This window comes from Danio rerio, chromosome 5 (genome assembly GCF_049306965.1).
Source record: "Danio rerio strain Tuebingen ecotype United States chromosome 5, GRCz12tu, whole genome shotgun sequence".
Classification (NCBI taxonomy): domain Eukaryota; kingdom Metazoa; phylum Chordata; class Actinopteri; order Cypriniformes; family Danionidae; genus Danio; species Danio rerio.
The window spans coordinates 73,264,634-73,279,141 of NC_133180.1; the positions used below are offsets into that span (position 1 = coordinate 73,264,634).

Sequence of the window (14,508 nt, forward strand, 5' to 3'; positions counted from 1 at the left end):
AGATAAATTAGACCAACCTTAAGTCTGTACGACAGTCTGGAGCAAAGTTATGAGGTCACAAAGTTTGGTCCAATGTTAAGTCAATGGGACTTTTCTGAATTTTCCCGGTCAGTTTTCGGAAAACCTTAAGTCGGATCAGATGGAAAGACATAGCAGCTTAATTCAGTATAGATTAGAGGTTTGGAGTTAGTTTGGTGGTTGTAGTATGAACGGCCCAGGAAGAGATGCGTTCTTAATATAGTCTAAGAAGTTTATGTAGTATAACAGTACGTTGGCTTTCTTAAGCCACAATAATAATATAACTCCACCTTTCCAAAGAAAAAAAGCAAAGAATCCCAAAAACGACTCAAAAGTGCACCGATTTAATTTTACTACCAAGTTCAAGTTAAAACCTTTTAATTCGGCCATAAGAAATCTGAATGGAAAAAAATATTCACAATTAATTACATGCCACGAGATGTAGTGAACGCAAACTGTAATAACAGAAGATGGAACAGGAGGAAGAAGAATAAAAAACGCCTGTACACAGAACGCATACCCACAATCCGTTAATATTCATGTACAAAACAAACGTGACCTTTTCATCTTTAAAAATCGCACGACAGCAGTAAAAAGATACAAAGCACCCAAAAGTAAAACTACATACAAAAGGACTGCGATAAGAAGAGAAAACAATGCATGTTGTCGACAGACGCGCAAGTAAAAACAGACAACCTCGAGATCATTTCTTGCTTTTGGCTTGATTTCTTGGCGAGCCTTTTAGTAAATCTCGAATTTTAAGGTAAACCCCTGTCGCTTCAGCTACCTCCGTAAACTCAGGAGTGTCCTCGAAGGGGATTATCCCCGCTGCAAATCTGCTACGATGTGGGACGAAAGTTACTTTATTTACACCGCTTTCCTCAATATCATCCGCCACTTCAGAACTGGACTCTTGCACATTTTTCTGTGGAGCTTCTGAAGCATCAGGATTCCCGTTTTCCCCGTAAACTTCATCCAGGACAATAATATCGCTCATTTCTGCTTGCAAATCGATCTCCTGCTTTCCATCACTGTTGGTTTTATCAGTCATCTCATCCTCACAAACATTACTCACAGCGGGGGAAGAGGGTGTGCTCTTGATTTCAAACGTATGGATGGAGTCCTCCATCTTTTCTCCATCATCTTCAGTGTCAAATTTAAGAGAAGTGACCACACTGGGGGAACTCGGGACGGGGGTATCAGAATCGCTGTTGGTTGTGGTGTCAGCTTTCTCAAGGGCTGCCCAAAGAAGCCTCTGCTGCTCCTCTAGTTCCTCCAAAGTGAGCCCGTCCTCGGACTCTTCACCCTCCGTTTGAGCTCTGGCATGGGTGGATGGGTTTTTGTTTGTAGGTGGAGTTGCTGGTGGAGTTCCCTTAGGGATGGGAGGGGTTGATGGAGGCGTTCCCAGTGGAAGAGGAGGAGGAGTTCCTATAGATGAAGTGCCGGGAGGGAGAGGTGGGTGAAACTGGAAGCCATCAGATCCCATTTGAGGCATGTCATGATCTGTAAAATGACAAAAATTAACAATAAAGCATTAAACAGGAATCCTAAAGTTGAATTTACTAGCATTTTACTACCAATGCAAAACTGATCAGCTGCCTTTTTTGAAGGGGGTAGGGGATGGGTGTGCACAACATTTACCCATGCAAGATTACTCTCTCGTTCCATCAACCACTTACTAAAGTCGCTAAACTTGCTCATTTTGAGGCAGGAACCGGCGGACGTGCAACAACTTTAACTATGAGGTAAACACAAAAAAACTTTCCATCCGGAGCTCCTTCACAGGACTCCACACTTGTAAACAATCACTCTCGGTCCCGCCCAGACTCGTCATTGATATCAAGCCGACCAATCACAGAGCTTGCGCAATGTGTCATTGGGACGTGTAGTTACATTATTTGATAGATGCACGTCAGCGATGGCCACGGCATAGGGCTATGCGTCAACGCTGTAGCATACGCGTGCGTTTGACGCAGAAGTATAAATCAGCCTTAAGTGTGGTTAAAATTGTCACCTCGTTTTGTGTAGTTTGCAAAATATTTGTTTAATTGTATGTTGCTCCACGCGGCTTGTAAACAAGTATCTATTATAGATCAGTGCATGTACCGTATCTCTCAGGTTAAATCTTTATAGGGCGTATGCTGGATCATCTACTAAATATTAGTATTCAGAATCACTGGCTGCGTCTGAAACCGCATACTTCCATACTATACAGTACGCTAAAATCAGCATGCGAGGCAAGTAGTATTCATAGAATTCGAAAATCCGTATGTGAGAAGTACCCGTATGACTTACTACTTCCGGCGAGATTCTGGAGTGCGCATCCCATGCATGCTGCGCTATCCCATGATGCCCCACGAGAGAATTCATGAATGAGAGTGAAGTGACGCAATTGACGCAGGTAGGTCACGTGTACATGACAAAATGGCGGATGTAGTACGTCCGAATTTCATTCATACTTTTCACATTCATACTGTATAGAACGTACTTTTCTAACCGCCGAGTAGTACGTTTAATTTCAAATGCAGTACCTACTGAGTAGTAGGCGGTTTTGGACGCAGCCTATAAGTTATGCCTAGTCATTTAGCTTCTTTTAAATTGTTGTTGCCATAGAAATATTCTGACAGGTAAGGCTGATTTATACTTCTGCGTCGAACGCCGGCGTATGCTACGGCGCTGACGCATAACCCTTCGCCGTGGCCGTCACTGACGTGCACCTCTCAAAAATTGTAACTACATGTCGCAACGACGCATAACGTAAGCTCTGTGATTGGTCGGCTTGGTATCGCTGACGAGTCTGGGCGGGACCGAGAGCCGCGCGAATAGCGCGAGCGATTGTTTACAAGTGTGGAGTACTGTGAAGGAGCTCCAGATGGAAAGTTTTGTTTTGTGTTTACCTCATAGTTAAAGTTGTTGGACGTCCGCCGGTTCCTGCCTCAAAATGAGCGAGTTTGAGCCACTTGTACATCCCGGAAGTGTTCAGGAAAAGCAAAAAAGCAGTGAAGAATCTCGACACATAGGAACATTTACACCTCACTGCCAACTAGCGTTTCGGAAGTGTTAATGCAGACCAACACATACAGCGCGCAGAAGTATAAATGCACAGCCGCGCGCGTTGCATGCGCCGTGGGCTACGCCGGTCACCTGACGCAGAAGTATAAATCAGGCTTTAGAATCAGTTATTTGCCTCATTTAAAAAGAACACCCTACAAGAAGACACTTACAATCCACTCATCCTGCGATCATCTGCAGAAGCATTGTCTGTGAGTTTATTATCTGTTTGTATTTATATTCTATCTCAGATATTATTGTTGTGTACATAGATAACTAGCTCATTTTATGTCCATCTTTTTACATAGTTTCACTCTGTTTCAACATACTCTATGTGGCATGGAATAAAGCAGCAATCTCCCACAATCTCACGTGTTGGAAAGAGTTTATCTGTCTGTCTAACTTTGGGAAGAGAGACGCCGGAGTGAGGGCAGAACAGGGCGATTCACATATTGCGTCCAAAACCATGTTAAAAACATGACATGTAGTTCTTCCTTTACCGATTTAAATGCATTTTAAATTGCTCTGGTGTTTAACTGCATTGGTTTATTGCATTCCTGCACAGGGCTCTCACATATTCTGCTACCCTTATAGCCGTGGCGGGTGTTTCTCTGTCTCGCCTCTCGCGCAGAACCCAGTTGACCAATCACAACAGACTGGGTCATTGACCCAATCAGCGCAAAGGAGACATTTAGAAACAAATAAAATTCGTTTAGGAACAAATCGGTAAACAATCATATCGAGTCGTTGGGACAATCAAGTAAGAATAAATGCAGATTATAAGACAATGAAAGTGCTTTTAGACATTGCATGCAAATCAGCCTGTTGTTGGAGACCCCCAAAACCAAAACATGACCTTTAATTCAAAATAGGGGCTCTTTAAAGATTTAGGATGACCGTCTAGTGAAATGAGTCCACAGTTAGGTGTTTTTGAATCCATTCAACCAATCTCTGAGGCCCCGTTTACATTAGTGCGCTTTAGTTTGAAAACTGCGTTTTAGATCAAAAACGATCCGCGTCCACACTAGCGTTTCACCTAGCGTCTCTGAACATATCTCCGTCCACACTACGCCACCAAAAACGTATATCACGTGACCATACACGCACTATGGGCATGCACATTCTAGTATAAACAGAAAGCATGCGTCTCGCTCAGCATTTTGTTATTGTTAGTCAACAAACGCCGGTTGAACATTAAACGCGATGGCAAAGAAAGCAAGAGAGGTATTTTAGTGAACAGACGTCGAGGTCGAGTTGTTACTAAACGTAACAAATGAATCACTGCACAATGGCGCCCAAAACAGACAATAGTGCCAACAACGCTCCCATTTCTGTGTCCATGTTGTTGTTTACAGTACTGTCTTCCAGTAGCGTTAAAGCCATTTGTTATAGTCCTGTGATAGGGGCTTGACAAATAAGGGAAGGATATGCAATGACACAAAACCCCCAATCAGGTAGCGAATCTCAGAAGTCCCGACTCCGTTTTCAGATGTCTACGTTTTTCCTCATCCACACTGAGACGGTGCAGCAGCGTTTTAGAATGGCCTCTCCAGCATTTTCAAAATGCTCCGTTTTCGGCGCTCGAGAATTCCGGCGTAGTGTGGACGGATGGCGTAACCGTAGCAAAACTTATGCGTTTAAAAACTAAAACGCATTAGTGTAAACGGGGCCTGAGTCTGTCGCGAGCATTTTAGCATCACAGCTGACAAACACCAATACAGCAACTTTAATTAAATTTCAAGTGAAAGTTGTGTACCTGACTCGATCTCCATATCTGATGCTTGGAGAGTCTGATCGGAGCCAGATTTCCTTTTCTTTGTCTTCTGGGGTGTGGAATCAGACTCATGAGGCCTCTTACTGCTGCCGCTGTCCTGCTGTGCACATACAGATCCAGAAGGTTAAACAATCGCTAGGAAAATATACAAATATGGATGATTCCAGAATTGCAGGTACATTTTGTATCTGCGAATTAAACAATCTATTATTAATTTAAAAACTTTAATTAACAGTTTGGAATAAGAACACGTATTATACAGCTGTTGTGAATCTCTTTGCAATAAAAAAACTTAAATATAGAAATTACGGTTTTATTGAGATGTATTGTTGGTGGTTGGATGGATGTTAGCCAAATTGAGTAGCTTTACTTGGACAAAGCAAAATTGAGACGTTTAAAATGATTGAAGACCTACAGCACAACATTTCAGAGAATTTAAGACATTTTAAGACCCAGCGACCACCTTGGTTTTACATATGCCATGTGGTATCTGGTTTGTAGTTGGCATGAGAAGCTAAATTGGGTAGCTTTACTTGGACAAAGCAAAATCGAGATGTTTAAAATGATTGAAGACCTACAGCACAACATTTCAGAGAATTTAAGACATTTTAAGACCTTGGTTTTAGATATGCCATGTGGTATCTGGTTTGTGGTTAGCATTAAAAGCTAAATTGAGTAGCTTTACTTGACAAAGCAAAATTAAGATCTGTTTAAAATGATTGAAGACCTACAGCACAACATTTCAGTGAATTTAAGACATTTTGAGACCTTGGTTTTAGATATGCCATGTGGTATCGGGTTTGAGGTTAGCATCAGAAGCTAAAGCTGAAAATTGTGGACTCTGTTATCGTGGTTTAAAACATATATCAGTAATTACAAAAACAATTAGTACACAACTAAATGTTCCCTATCAGCATTTTGCATTATACATTAATACCAGATTTAATTCTAATGCACAGTTAATACATTTGTTCTATGCCATTCCAGTTCAAGAACGAAATCTACTTGAAATGTAGCTGCAATTCAGGACTGAGATATACAGTACTTTTTTTACCGTTGGAAAAGTATTGCTCAAAAAGGCTGCAAAGTTTTGCTTCCAGTGTTGAGGTTGCATTGGAATGGAGCCGAACGACCTGTAATCCTGCATATTAAAAAACAAACACATTTTTAATGTACGCAGTTGTGATGGATTTAAATAAATCGAGACACTAAACAGAGAAAAATAGTTGCTCAGATAATCTTGAACACAGATATGTTGACATAAATCCATTTAAAGGTGCTGCATGTAAGTTTTTGACTCTTCTAAAGCATAAAAATACCATAATATGTTTGCAGAGATTTCAGAAACATGCTAAGTGAACATTCTTGCTTATCTTAAAAACAATGCTGAAGTCAGATTTTCTGCTTTGAACATGTCCATGCCGGAATGTTTGCTTTTGTTTTGCTAATTTTAATCTGCCTAATGCCAGTTTAGCCAATTATATTTCAACACCCAGAGTTGCCTTGATGGAAAACAGCATATTTCATTCATTCAATCGGCAAGGCTCTCAAAGCATGCGTCTGTGACTGAAATGTGACCACCGATGGACAGTAGCAGACTCCGAAATGAGATGCAGATTCAGAGTTCCACAGGAGGTGGTTAATAATTAGCAAATAGTATAAATATTATTTCATTTAGAACAAGATTTAAATCAGCCTTTAGGCTCGATAGTCGATGGTCCTCAATCTGGCAACCTGCGCTTGCATGCGTTTTGAACCAGAAATACAATACCTATTTCAACTTCTGGGTGTCAAACTTACATACTACACCTTTAAACCATTAAGAAGTTTCTTTTTATTTGTGTGTGTGTGTGTGTGTGATGAGAGTGATCGTGCACTTACGTCTCTTATGTTGGGTGGTGCGTTGACATTGAACCCTGGAAAATCAACCAGCTTTGAGACATCATAGGATATCTTTTGGCTATGGTTATTTTCATCTCCATCGTTAGATCCTTGCAAAGAAGAGTTCGAGTCAATGGTGATTCGTTTTATTTTGATAGTTTTAGATCATTTTTAATCATGCATATAAACCAAGCTATGACGGAACTTTCATGTAAGAAAACCTTTATCTGAGTAATTAACAAATCCTTACAATAAAGTCTTGACCTGATGTTTTTGTTGCGTGGTTAATCACCAGCCTTGTGAATCTCTTACCATCATAAAGCATCAGGCCTGAGTTTTCCAATTCTGCCTCTTTGAGCCATCCAGGCGGGTAACCGAGCTCCCTCATGCGATAGATGAATGGAGGAAGGGTGTTTGTAGTCATACCAAGAGCATCAAGAAGGTCTTGACTAAAAAGGAAGTTTAAAAATGCATCAAAATTGCATTCATTATAATATGTGACACTAAAAGACAAGCTTTCCATTGACGTATAGTTAAAAAAATCTAAATACTAAGAAAAATCACCTTGCTACTAATAATAATCACAAAAAATTGAGTTCTGATATACAGTTGAAGAGTTATTAACCCTCCTAAATCCTTAGCTCCCTTGTATATTTTGGTCAAATTTTTGTTTAATGGAAAAAAGATCCTGTCAACACATTTCTAAACATAATAGTTTTAATAACTCATTTCTAATAACTAATTTATTTTATCTTTGCCATGATGACAGTAAATTATATTTTCGAGATACTAGCATTGAGCTTAAAGTGACATTTAACTAGGTTCTCCAGAAGAAAAAATATTATTGGAAATACTGTTAAAAATTCTGTTAAGCATCATTTGGGAAATATTTATAAAAAAAATAAATAAATAAAAATTTTAAAAAATCAAAAAAAAATAAATAAATAAAAATAAATCACAGGAGCGCTAATAATTTAGACTTCAACTGATAATCGTTTTGAATAATCCTGATTACAATTACGACCAAAAATAATCTTGATTCTGATTTTTCCTATAATCAAGCAGCCCTACATTCTAATGACTTTCGGCATCGAAAACAAATCAATGAAAACAAAATAAAACATATGTGCAGTTACTCATACTACTTCATAATATGGCTGACCTCATAATTCCGGGTTTGTACTTCGCGAATCGCTCTTCCACCTCTTCTGCGTGGTAACGCTGATTGCTCTGATTGTTCTGGGAAAACTCCTTCCTCTTTTCATTGATGCGAGCCATATCTTTGGGCTTAAACAATGATAAAACATGAAATGTAAAAATATGCACACACTCTGAGTCTGATTTACAACCATGCTTTTCAAAATAATGCATCTATAAACACAACTCTTGTATTAACAGAAGTGTGGTCTATAAGCAACGAGAAACACCTTTGGACAGTCTCGTAGTTGATGGTCCTCAGAACAGCAGTTAAAACAGCACGGTTTAGGTCTGAAAAGATAACATTAGCAGATTTCAATTCCTCAGAAATGAGCTAAATAAAAATAAAACCAGAAAGGCAAATAAATAAAAGGAATTAGAATAACAGACAGCACTATTAACAATAATAGCATAAAAAAGCCATGTATTATTAGTCTTGCAGTACCAGAAAAGTATCAATTTCTCTTTTTTTAGGGCAAACAAATGGATATTTGTTGTGCAATAAGATACAGCAATACTCAATGATGAGAAACACTTCTGGGAACGTGTAAGGAGAAAACAAATAGATTTTCCCTACCAACAAATATTAATCCGAGCAAAAAACGACACTAAAAGCAGACTCTTATGCACTATAACGCCATCACTAATGACTAAGGGTGCTTTCACACCTGTGAATCGATTCAGTTGTTCCGAGACAGGGATTAAAATTGTTACATTGTTGCTTTGTTCTTGGTGCGGTTCGCTTTCACACTGCAAAATTTCTACCAAAACAGCTAAAACAAGTCACGCGTGAGTAAACTCTCCTCACATTGGTCAGAGTTCCACGGTTTATTTTGCAGAATCCCGCTCAGCTGTCAGGGGGGTGGTGGTTTGGTGGTGTTTGACAAGGTGCTCGCGACGTGTCTGAAGAGCGAGGAGGGATGCGGTGGGGAGGGTGTGCAACGTATTTGAGGAGACGCACGATTTCCGGGAGATTATCACTAGTTTGCGGGCATCCAGGAGTCTCTGTGCATTTGGAGAAGACTCCTGAAACTTCCGGGAGACTTGGGATGTCTGAAATGACCTCCCGCCCTACTCATAATTCTCTCTTTATATAGCTGTATGCCTATTACATATCCATAACACACTGTGATATAGCCGGGCTCGGATCGCATCGCTTTCTCACAACAATCGATCCGCTCCAGAGTTCGTTTCAATCGAGCCGAGACCACCTCATTCAGGCGATCTCGGAGCGATTGTTTGGCCGCGGATTAGAGCGTAATAGCTAGATTCACATATGCCAAATGAACCGCGCTAACTGGCCAAATGAGACAGGTTCCGAAACATAAGTCTAGTTGTGAAAGCACTCTAAATCCCAAAGGAATATCTACAAAACAAATGTAAACATTGCCGAATTGGAGCTCTGACATGAGGCTTTTAAATGACTGAAAAGTTGCTGCGGGTGCTGCATATGGATCACAAGTGCCTACAGTTTAGTTTGTACTTATAATTTGACCATCTTGTTTTGTTTATATGTTATCCAAATATTAGTATCTTGAAACAGATGGAAAATGCTGCATTTCTATGGAGACTCTAGTATAGCTGCCATTATGGCCCATTGTTTTTTAGCCCGCCAACCTCAGTACAGGTCACATGACAGAAAACTATCCTTAGTGAGGTTTGGTATTTAAACTACAGTGTTCCCTTAAATTCTTGCCATACCTTTTCTGCTTTATCTCCACATCCTGGCCTTCAAGGGCAATGATCTGACCAAAGACCTGCTGGTATCTTTGCAATAATGATTCAGGAGCAGTGATGCACAGAGATGAGAGTAAAGCAGACTTAAAGAGCACAAAATCATAAATTATAAAGAGCACAGGGTGTGTAGATGCACAGCCGGGTATAAACGTTTAGGATACTTGGGAACCTCCCATCCTTCGGTCTGTTGAGGGCTTTCATTCATTAGCGGCTGACCCAGTTTATCAACACAGAAGTCGGTGAAGTATAAGACGCTGCCGATTACCTGCAGAACACGAACAAGAAGTGCTGGTTCACTTTAAAGTGGTGTCAACAGTCTAGAAACTGAATACAAATAATAAGTCTCATTCATTCATGCAAACATGTACGCACTAATTTTGGTGTGAAATGTGCATTTTCACAATTAAGTCATGATTCAACAAAAACGTTTGTGCTAAAACTTACTCTAAATGTATGAAAAAAAAAAATCAAGAATGACTTATACAACATGTGCGCAATCATCATGTATGCCTGGGCCTTAAAAACATTTATAAAGAACTCTATTATTAGATGTTATTTTGAGGGTAGACGAAAAGTAGACCTTAACAAAGTATAATACAGTATAATTAGATGTTCAATTATTTGAAAAAAAATTATGTTAGCGCTGCACATTACTGGGAATATACAGCTGAAGTCAGAATGATTAACCCCCCTGAATTATTAGCGCCCCTATTTTTTATTTTTTTTCTCCAATTCCTGTGTAACGGAGGTAAGATTGTTTCAACACATTTCTAAACATAACATTTTTAATAACTCATTTCTAAAAACTGATTTATTTTATCTTTGCCATGATGACAATATTTTAGTAGATATTTTTCAAGACACTTCTATACAGCTTAAAGTGACATTTTAAGGCTTAAATAGGTTAATTAAGTTAACTAGGCAGGTTAGGGTAATTAGGCAAGTTATTGTAACGATGGTTTGTTCTGTAGACTATCGTAAAAACTAATTAGCTTAAAGGGGCTAATAATTTTGTCCCAAAAATGTTTTTTAAAAAATTGAAAACTGCTTTTATTCTAGCCGAAATAAAACAAATGAGACTTTCTCCAGAAGAAAAAATATTATCAGACATACTGTGAAAATTTCCTTGCTCTGTTAAACATCATTTGGGAAATATTTAAAAAATAAAAAACAATTCAAATGGGGGCTTATAATTTTGACTTCAACTGTATGCGATGCTGCAGTTCAGTACTGCAATGGCGAAATTCATTGCGATCTAACATTTCCCTAGAGTAAAGCTCTTTTTATTTGCTATTTTGTATTATTTATGCATATAATGATCACACTAAAACAAACAGGTAATAATGAATATTTTTCTGATTCAATAAATCTTTCTGATCTAAAAAAAAAAAAAAAGTCCAAGTGCAAACTTTCGAACACTTTGAACAAATGAAAACTTGTTTAGTGTATTAACTTATAGCCAATAGCAGAACAGCACCTACTGGGTAGGCAGGAATAAAGACAGTTTGACCATCGAAATAATCAAATTTACATAAAATGTCAGTGCCGATAGCCACGTAGGCAATGCGCCAATATTGCACTTCGGCCCACAATTTTCATTACAATGCATGTCATTTAATTTTCATTACAAAAAAATAAATAAATAAATAAATAATAAAAATCTCTCTCTCTCTCTCTCTCTCTCTCTCTATATATATATATATATATATATATATATAAAATATATATATATATATATATATATATATATATATATATATATATTTTTTTTTTTTTTTTTTTTTTTGCACCTCTCTTTAATATGAATATTGCATGAATATTATTATCGCAATAGCCATAATTTCAATACATTAGAAGCCCTAACAGATGGAAGACATTGCACTCTAATGTTGTGTTTCCACTAACACATATGTCATATACATGTTCACATGAATAAATTGAATATGCTGTGCTCGCAACATGACAATGAAAATGCAAAAGTAGAGAGCGCACCTTTATATTGCTGAAAGTCACCAATGGCTGATTTAGGCAACTTTTTTTTTAAATAGCACATTTCCCCAGCTTCTAACTCATTCATTATTGTTAAAGAGGCTTTTTTGTGTTTGGTTTTGGTGCCATAATTGTCTTTCTCTGGATAAGAGTAGCTTTACGTAAAGCCCTTGTATGTTTGGGTGTGTATTATGCAAATTATAAATCTTGTGCATGCAGGCGCTCATTTAGAAGACTCCTAATTCAATAACAGAAGAACTAATTTAAAAACACTTTCATGTATTGTGAATTAGGTGGAAAGTTTTCATGAGAAGCGTATAAAAATGAAAAACGTACGCAATTATTAGTGATTGGCACCCAATGTTTGTAATGCGGCTGGGTTTTTAAACTCACACTGAAAGCATTTTTAATAAGTTTGGAGTCACTGGAAGTCTTCACTTTATAGCTCTCCGCCATGACAAAACTTGAGGCCTACAAATAACAAAAAAGCAAACAAAGACACATTATTAATGCGTGCTGATTTTAAACCACTTCAACAAATCTCTTGAAATAAACGATGTACATGTGGGACGACATGAGGAGTAGAGGCTTCTCGATCATTGTTATGGAGCTGTTTCTGGACAAGAGAGAAGATGAAGTCTTCGATTTCATTCCGGCACTGCCTAAACACAAAAACAAAAATCCCATTTTAAATAAAAAATATATACGTACACACACAAAATAAATAATTAACAAATAATAAAATTATATACACACACACACACACACACACACACACACACACATACATATATACATACATATATATATATATATATATATATATATATATATATATATATATATATATACATACACAAACACACACACACACACATGTAAATACCAGCTTTTAATCTGGATGTGACTAATCTTTTGACAACACTGATTTTAAATAAATGCTTAAATATTAACATCGATGGTGATGCAGAGAACACCTACCTCGATATGATGTTATTTCCATAATTAATCTGACAAACTGGCCCGCTGGTTTTAGAATCTTCTATTGTAATCCCCCTGGCAAGGAAAATTACCATTGATAATCAATGTAACAACAACAAATTTAGTTTGAAACAAGGTGCAAAAAAACCTGTAAAAAAAATAATAGAGATGTACTCACATAGGACGACTTAATATGTTTAACTTTCTCTTCAGTTCTTCATGTGGATCATCGTTAAGGTATAAAATATGACATTCAATGTAAAGACAAAATGAATAATGCAGTTATCAAAAACACTTGAGTATAAGTGGTTCAGTGTATCAGGCTGGTGGTGGTGGTGGTGTAATGATGTGGGGGATGTTTTCTTGGCACACTTTGGGCTCATCAGTACCAATTAAGCATAGTGTCAAGCCACAGTCTACCAGAGTATTGTTGCTGACCATGTCCATAACTTTATGACCACAGTGTATCCATCTTCTGATGGCTACTTCCAGCAGGATAACGCATAAAGCTCGAATCATCTCAAACTGGTTTCTTGAACATGACGATGAGTTCACTGTACTCAAATGGCCTCCACAGTCCCCTGAATTCAATCCAATAGAGCACCTTTGGGTGGGTGGTGGAACGGGAGATTAACATCATGATCATGGATGTGTGCAGCCGACAAATCTGCAGCAACTGCATGATGCTACCATGTCAATATGGACCAAAATCTCTGAGGAATATTTCCAGCTTGCTGCATCTATGCCATGAAGGATTAAGGCAGTTCTGAAGGCAAAAGGGGGTCCAATCTGGTACTAGTAAGGTGTACCTAATAAAGTCTAGTATGGTGGCCGGTGAGTGTGTATCAAACTGTAGGTCTCATTTTATATTAGCATTAAATAGAATTTAGCATGAGTGTGATTAGCTCAGTGTAGGGACTCCATAATACCTAAGAATTCAAATAAAATTAATATTATATTGATATATTTTTTAAGTATGGTACATATAATGTTACAATTATCTCTTTTGGTGTCTGGAGTCACTTGCATAATGTTAAAATCTAGATTTTTGGTATGATTTTCCTTGCATTAAAAGAAAGCTCCGGTGTTTACATGTCGATTTTATACCATAACAAATCCATTCTGCAGAAATCGGTGTAGTGAACGGTGTAGATCAACACAAACATCTCACATTTGATTTCTCCACACGGCCATTTACCAACTAATGAACATATTCAGATATGCACTGATAGGAACACCAATAATAGCAGAGACCGAAGCAGACGGTTGCGTTTCAGTGTAAAATGTGAAAGCAGCAGCAGCACATGATATAAGCCATAAGGATATTCTCAGCGTTCAGACGGCCAATGGTTTCTTCGCATTCTCCTAATGTCTGCCGAAGCCCCTGAAGCCGGTCTGAACTCTCACCCTCCTCCTCCCCACCTTCATCTGTTATACGAGCTGAAGCTTTATCTTCAAACTGCTCGAATAATTCGGTGTCTCCAAACTCCACCGCAGCCATGTTTGATGAACACAATGCGCGTCCGGTTCGAAGTGTAAAATCTAGAGGGGATACAGCTACGGATGCTCACGTCAATATAGCATAATTTTTGAGACACGGTATAACAATAAATTAAATTTTTGCATAACCGTAAGGGTTGAGTTTAGGGGTAGGCGTTAATAAAATACAATAAAACAAGTAATTTAATAAATAATATGAATAACGGTCGATTTAATTGCTGTTTTTACATTAGTGAGATGGTTAGTTTTAGAGTTGTTGAAGGGGTAGACGTTAATAAATACAATCAATGCGTAATTTAAGGAATAATAATAATATAGAGAGAGATATAAATCTTGTTAACTTCCGACCGCAGCTGTATCTATTCTAGAATCAACCGTTT

General features: G+C 38.0%; 1 protein-coding gene across 2 annotated transcripts; it reads right to left on the reverse strand.

Moving 5' to 3' along the window:
- Positions 1-340: 340 nt before the first annotated feature.
- zcchc8 (zinc finger, CCHC domain containing 8) lies at positions 341-14,153 on the reverse strand. 2 transcript variants are annotated; one of them, NM_001083818.1, is given in 14 exon segments: positions 341-1,521; positions 4,826-4,943; positions 5,898-5,984; positions 6,725-6,834; positions 7,037-7,173; positions 7,887-8,011; positions 8,152-8,212; positions 9,623-9,688; positions 9,820-9,923; positions 12,041-12,118; positions 12,210-12,309; positions 12,629-12,703; positions 12,807-12,849; positions 13,955-14,150. In NM_001083818.1, coding segments are annotated over 14 exon segments (2,079 nt in total). In that variant the 5' UTR covers positions 14,130-14,150; the 3' UTR covers positions 341-721.
- Between the last annotated feature and the right edge of the window lie 355 nt (positions 14,154-14,508).

Bases quoted from the DNA above. Each gene is read 5' to 3' on its own strand.
- zcchc8 (XM_073950378.1), bottom strand. From the start codon at position 14,129: ATGGCTGCGGTGGAGTTTGGAGACACCGAATTATTCGAGCAGTTTGAA. The intron at 9,689-9,819 runs GTATCCTAAACG...ATTATTGCAAAG, and splicing joins GAAGGATGGGAGGTTCCCAA to ATACCAGCAGGTCTTTGGTC. The intron at 8,012-8,151 runs GTGTTTCTCGTT...TCATTGTTTAAG, and splicing joins AACTACGAGACTGTCCAAAG to CCCAAAGATATGGCTCGCAT.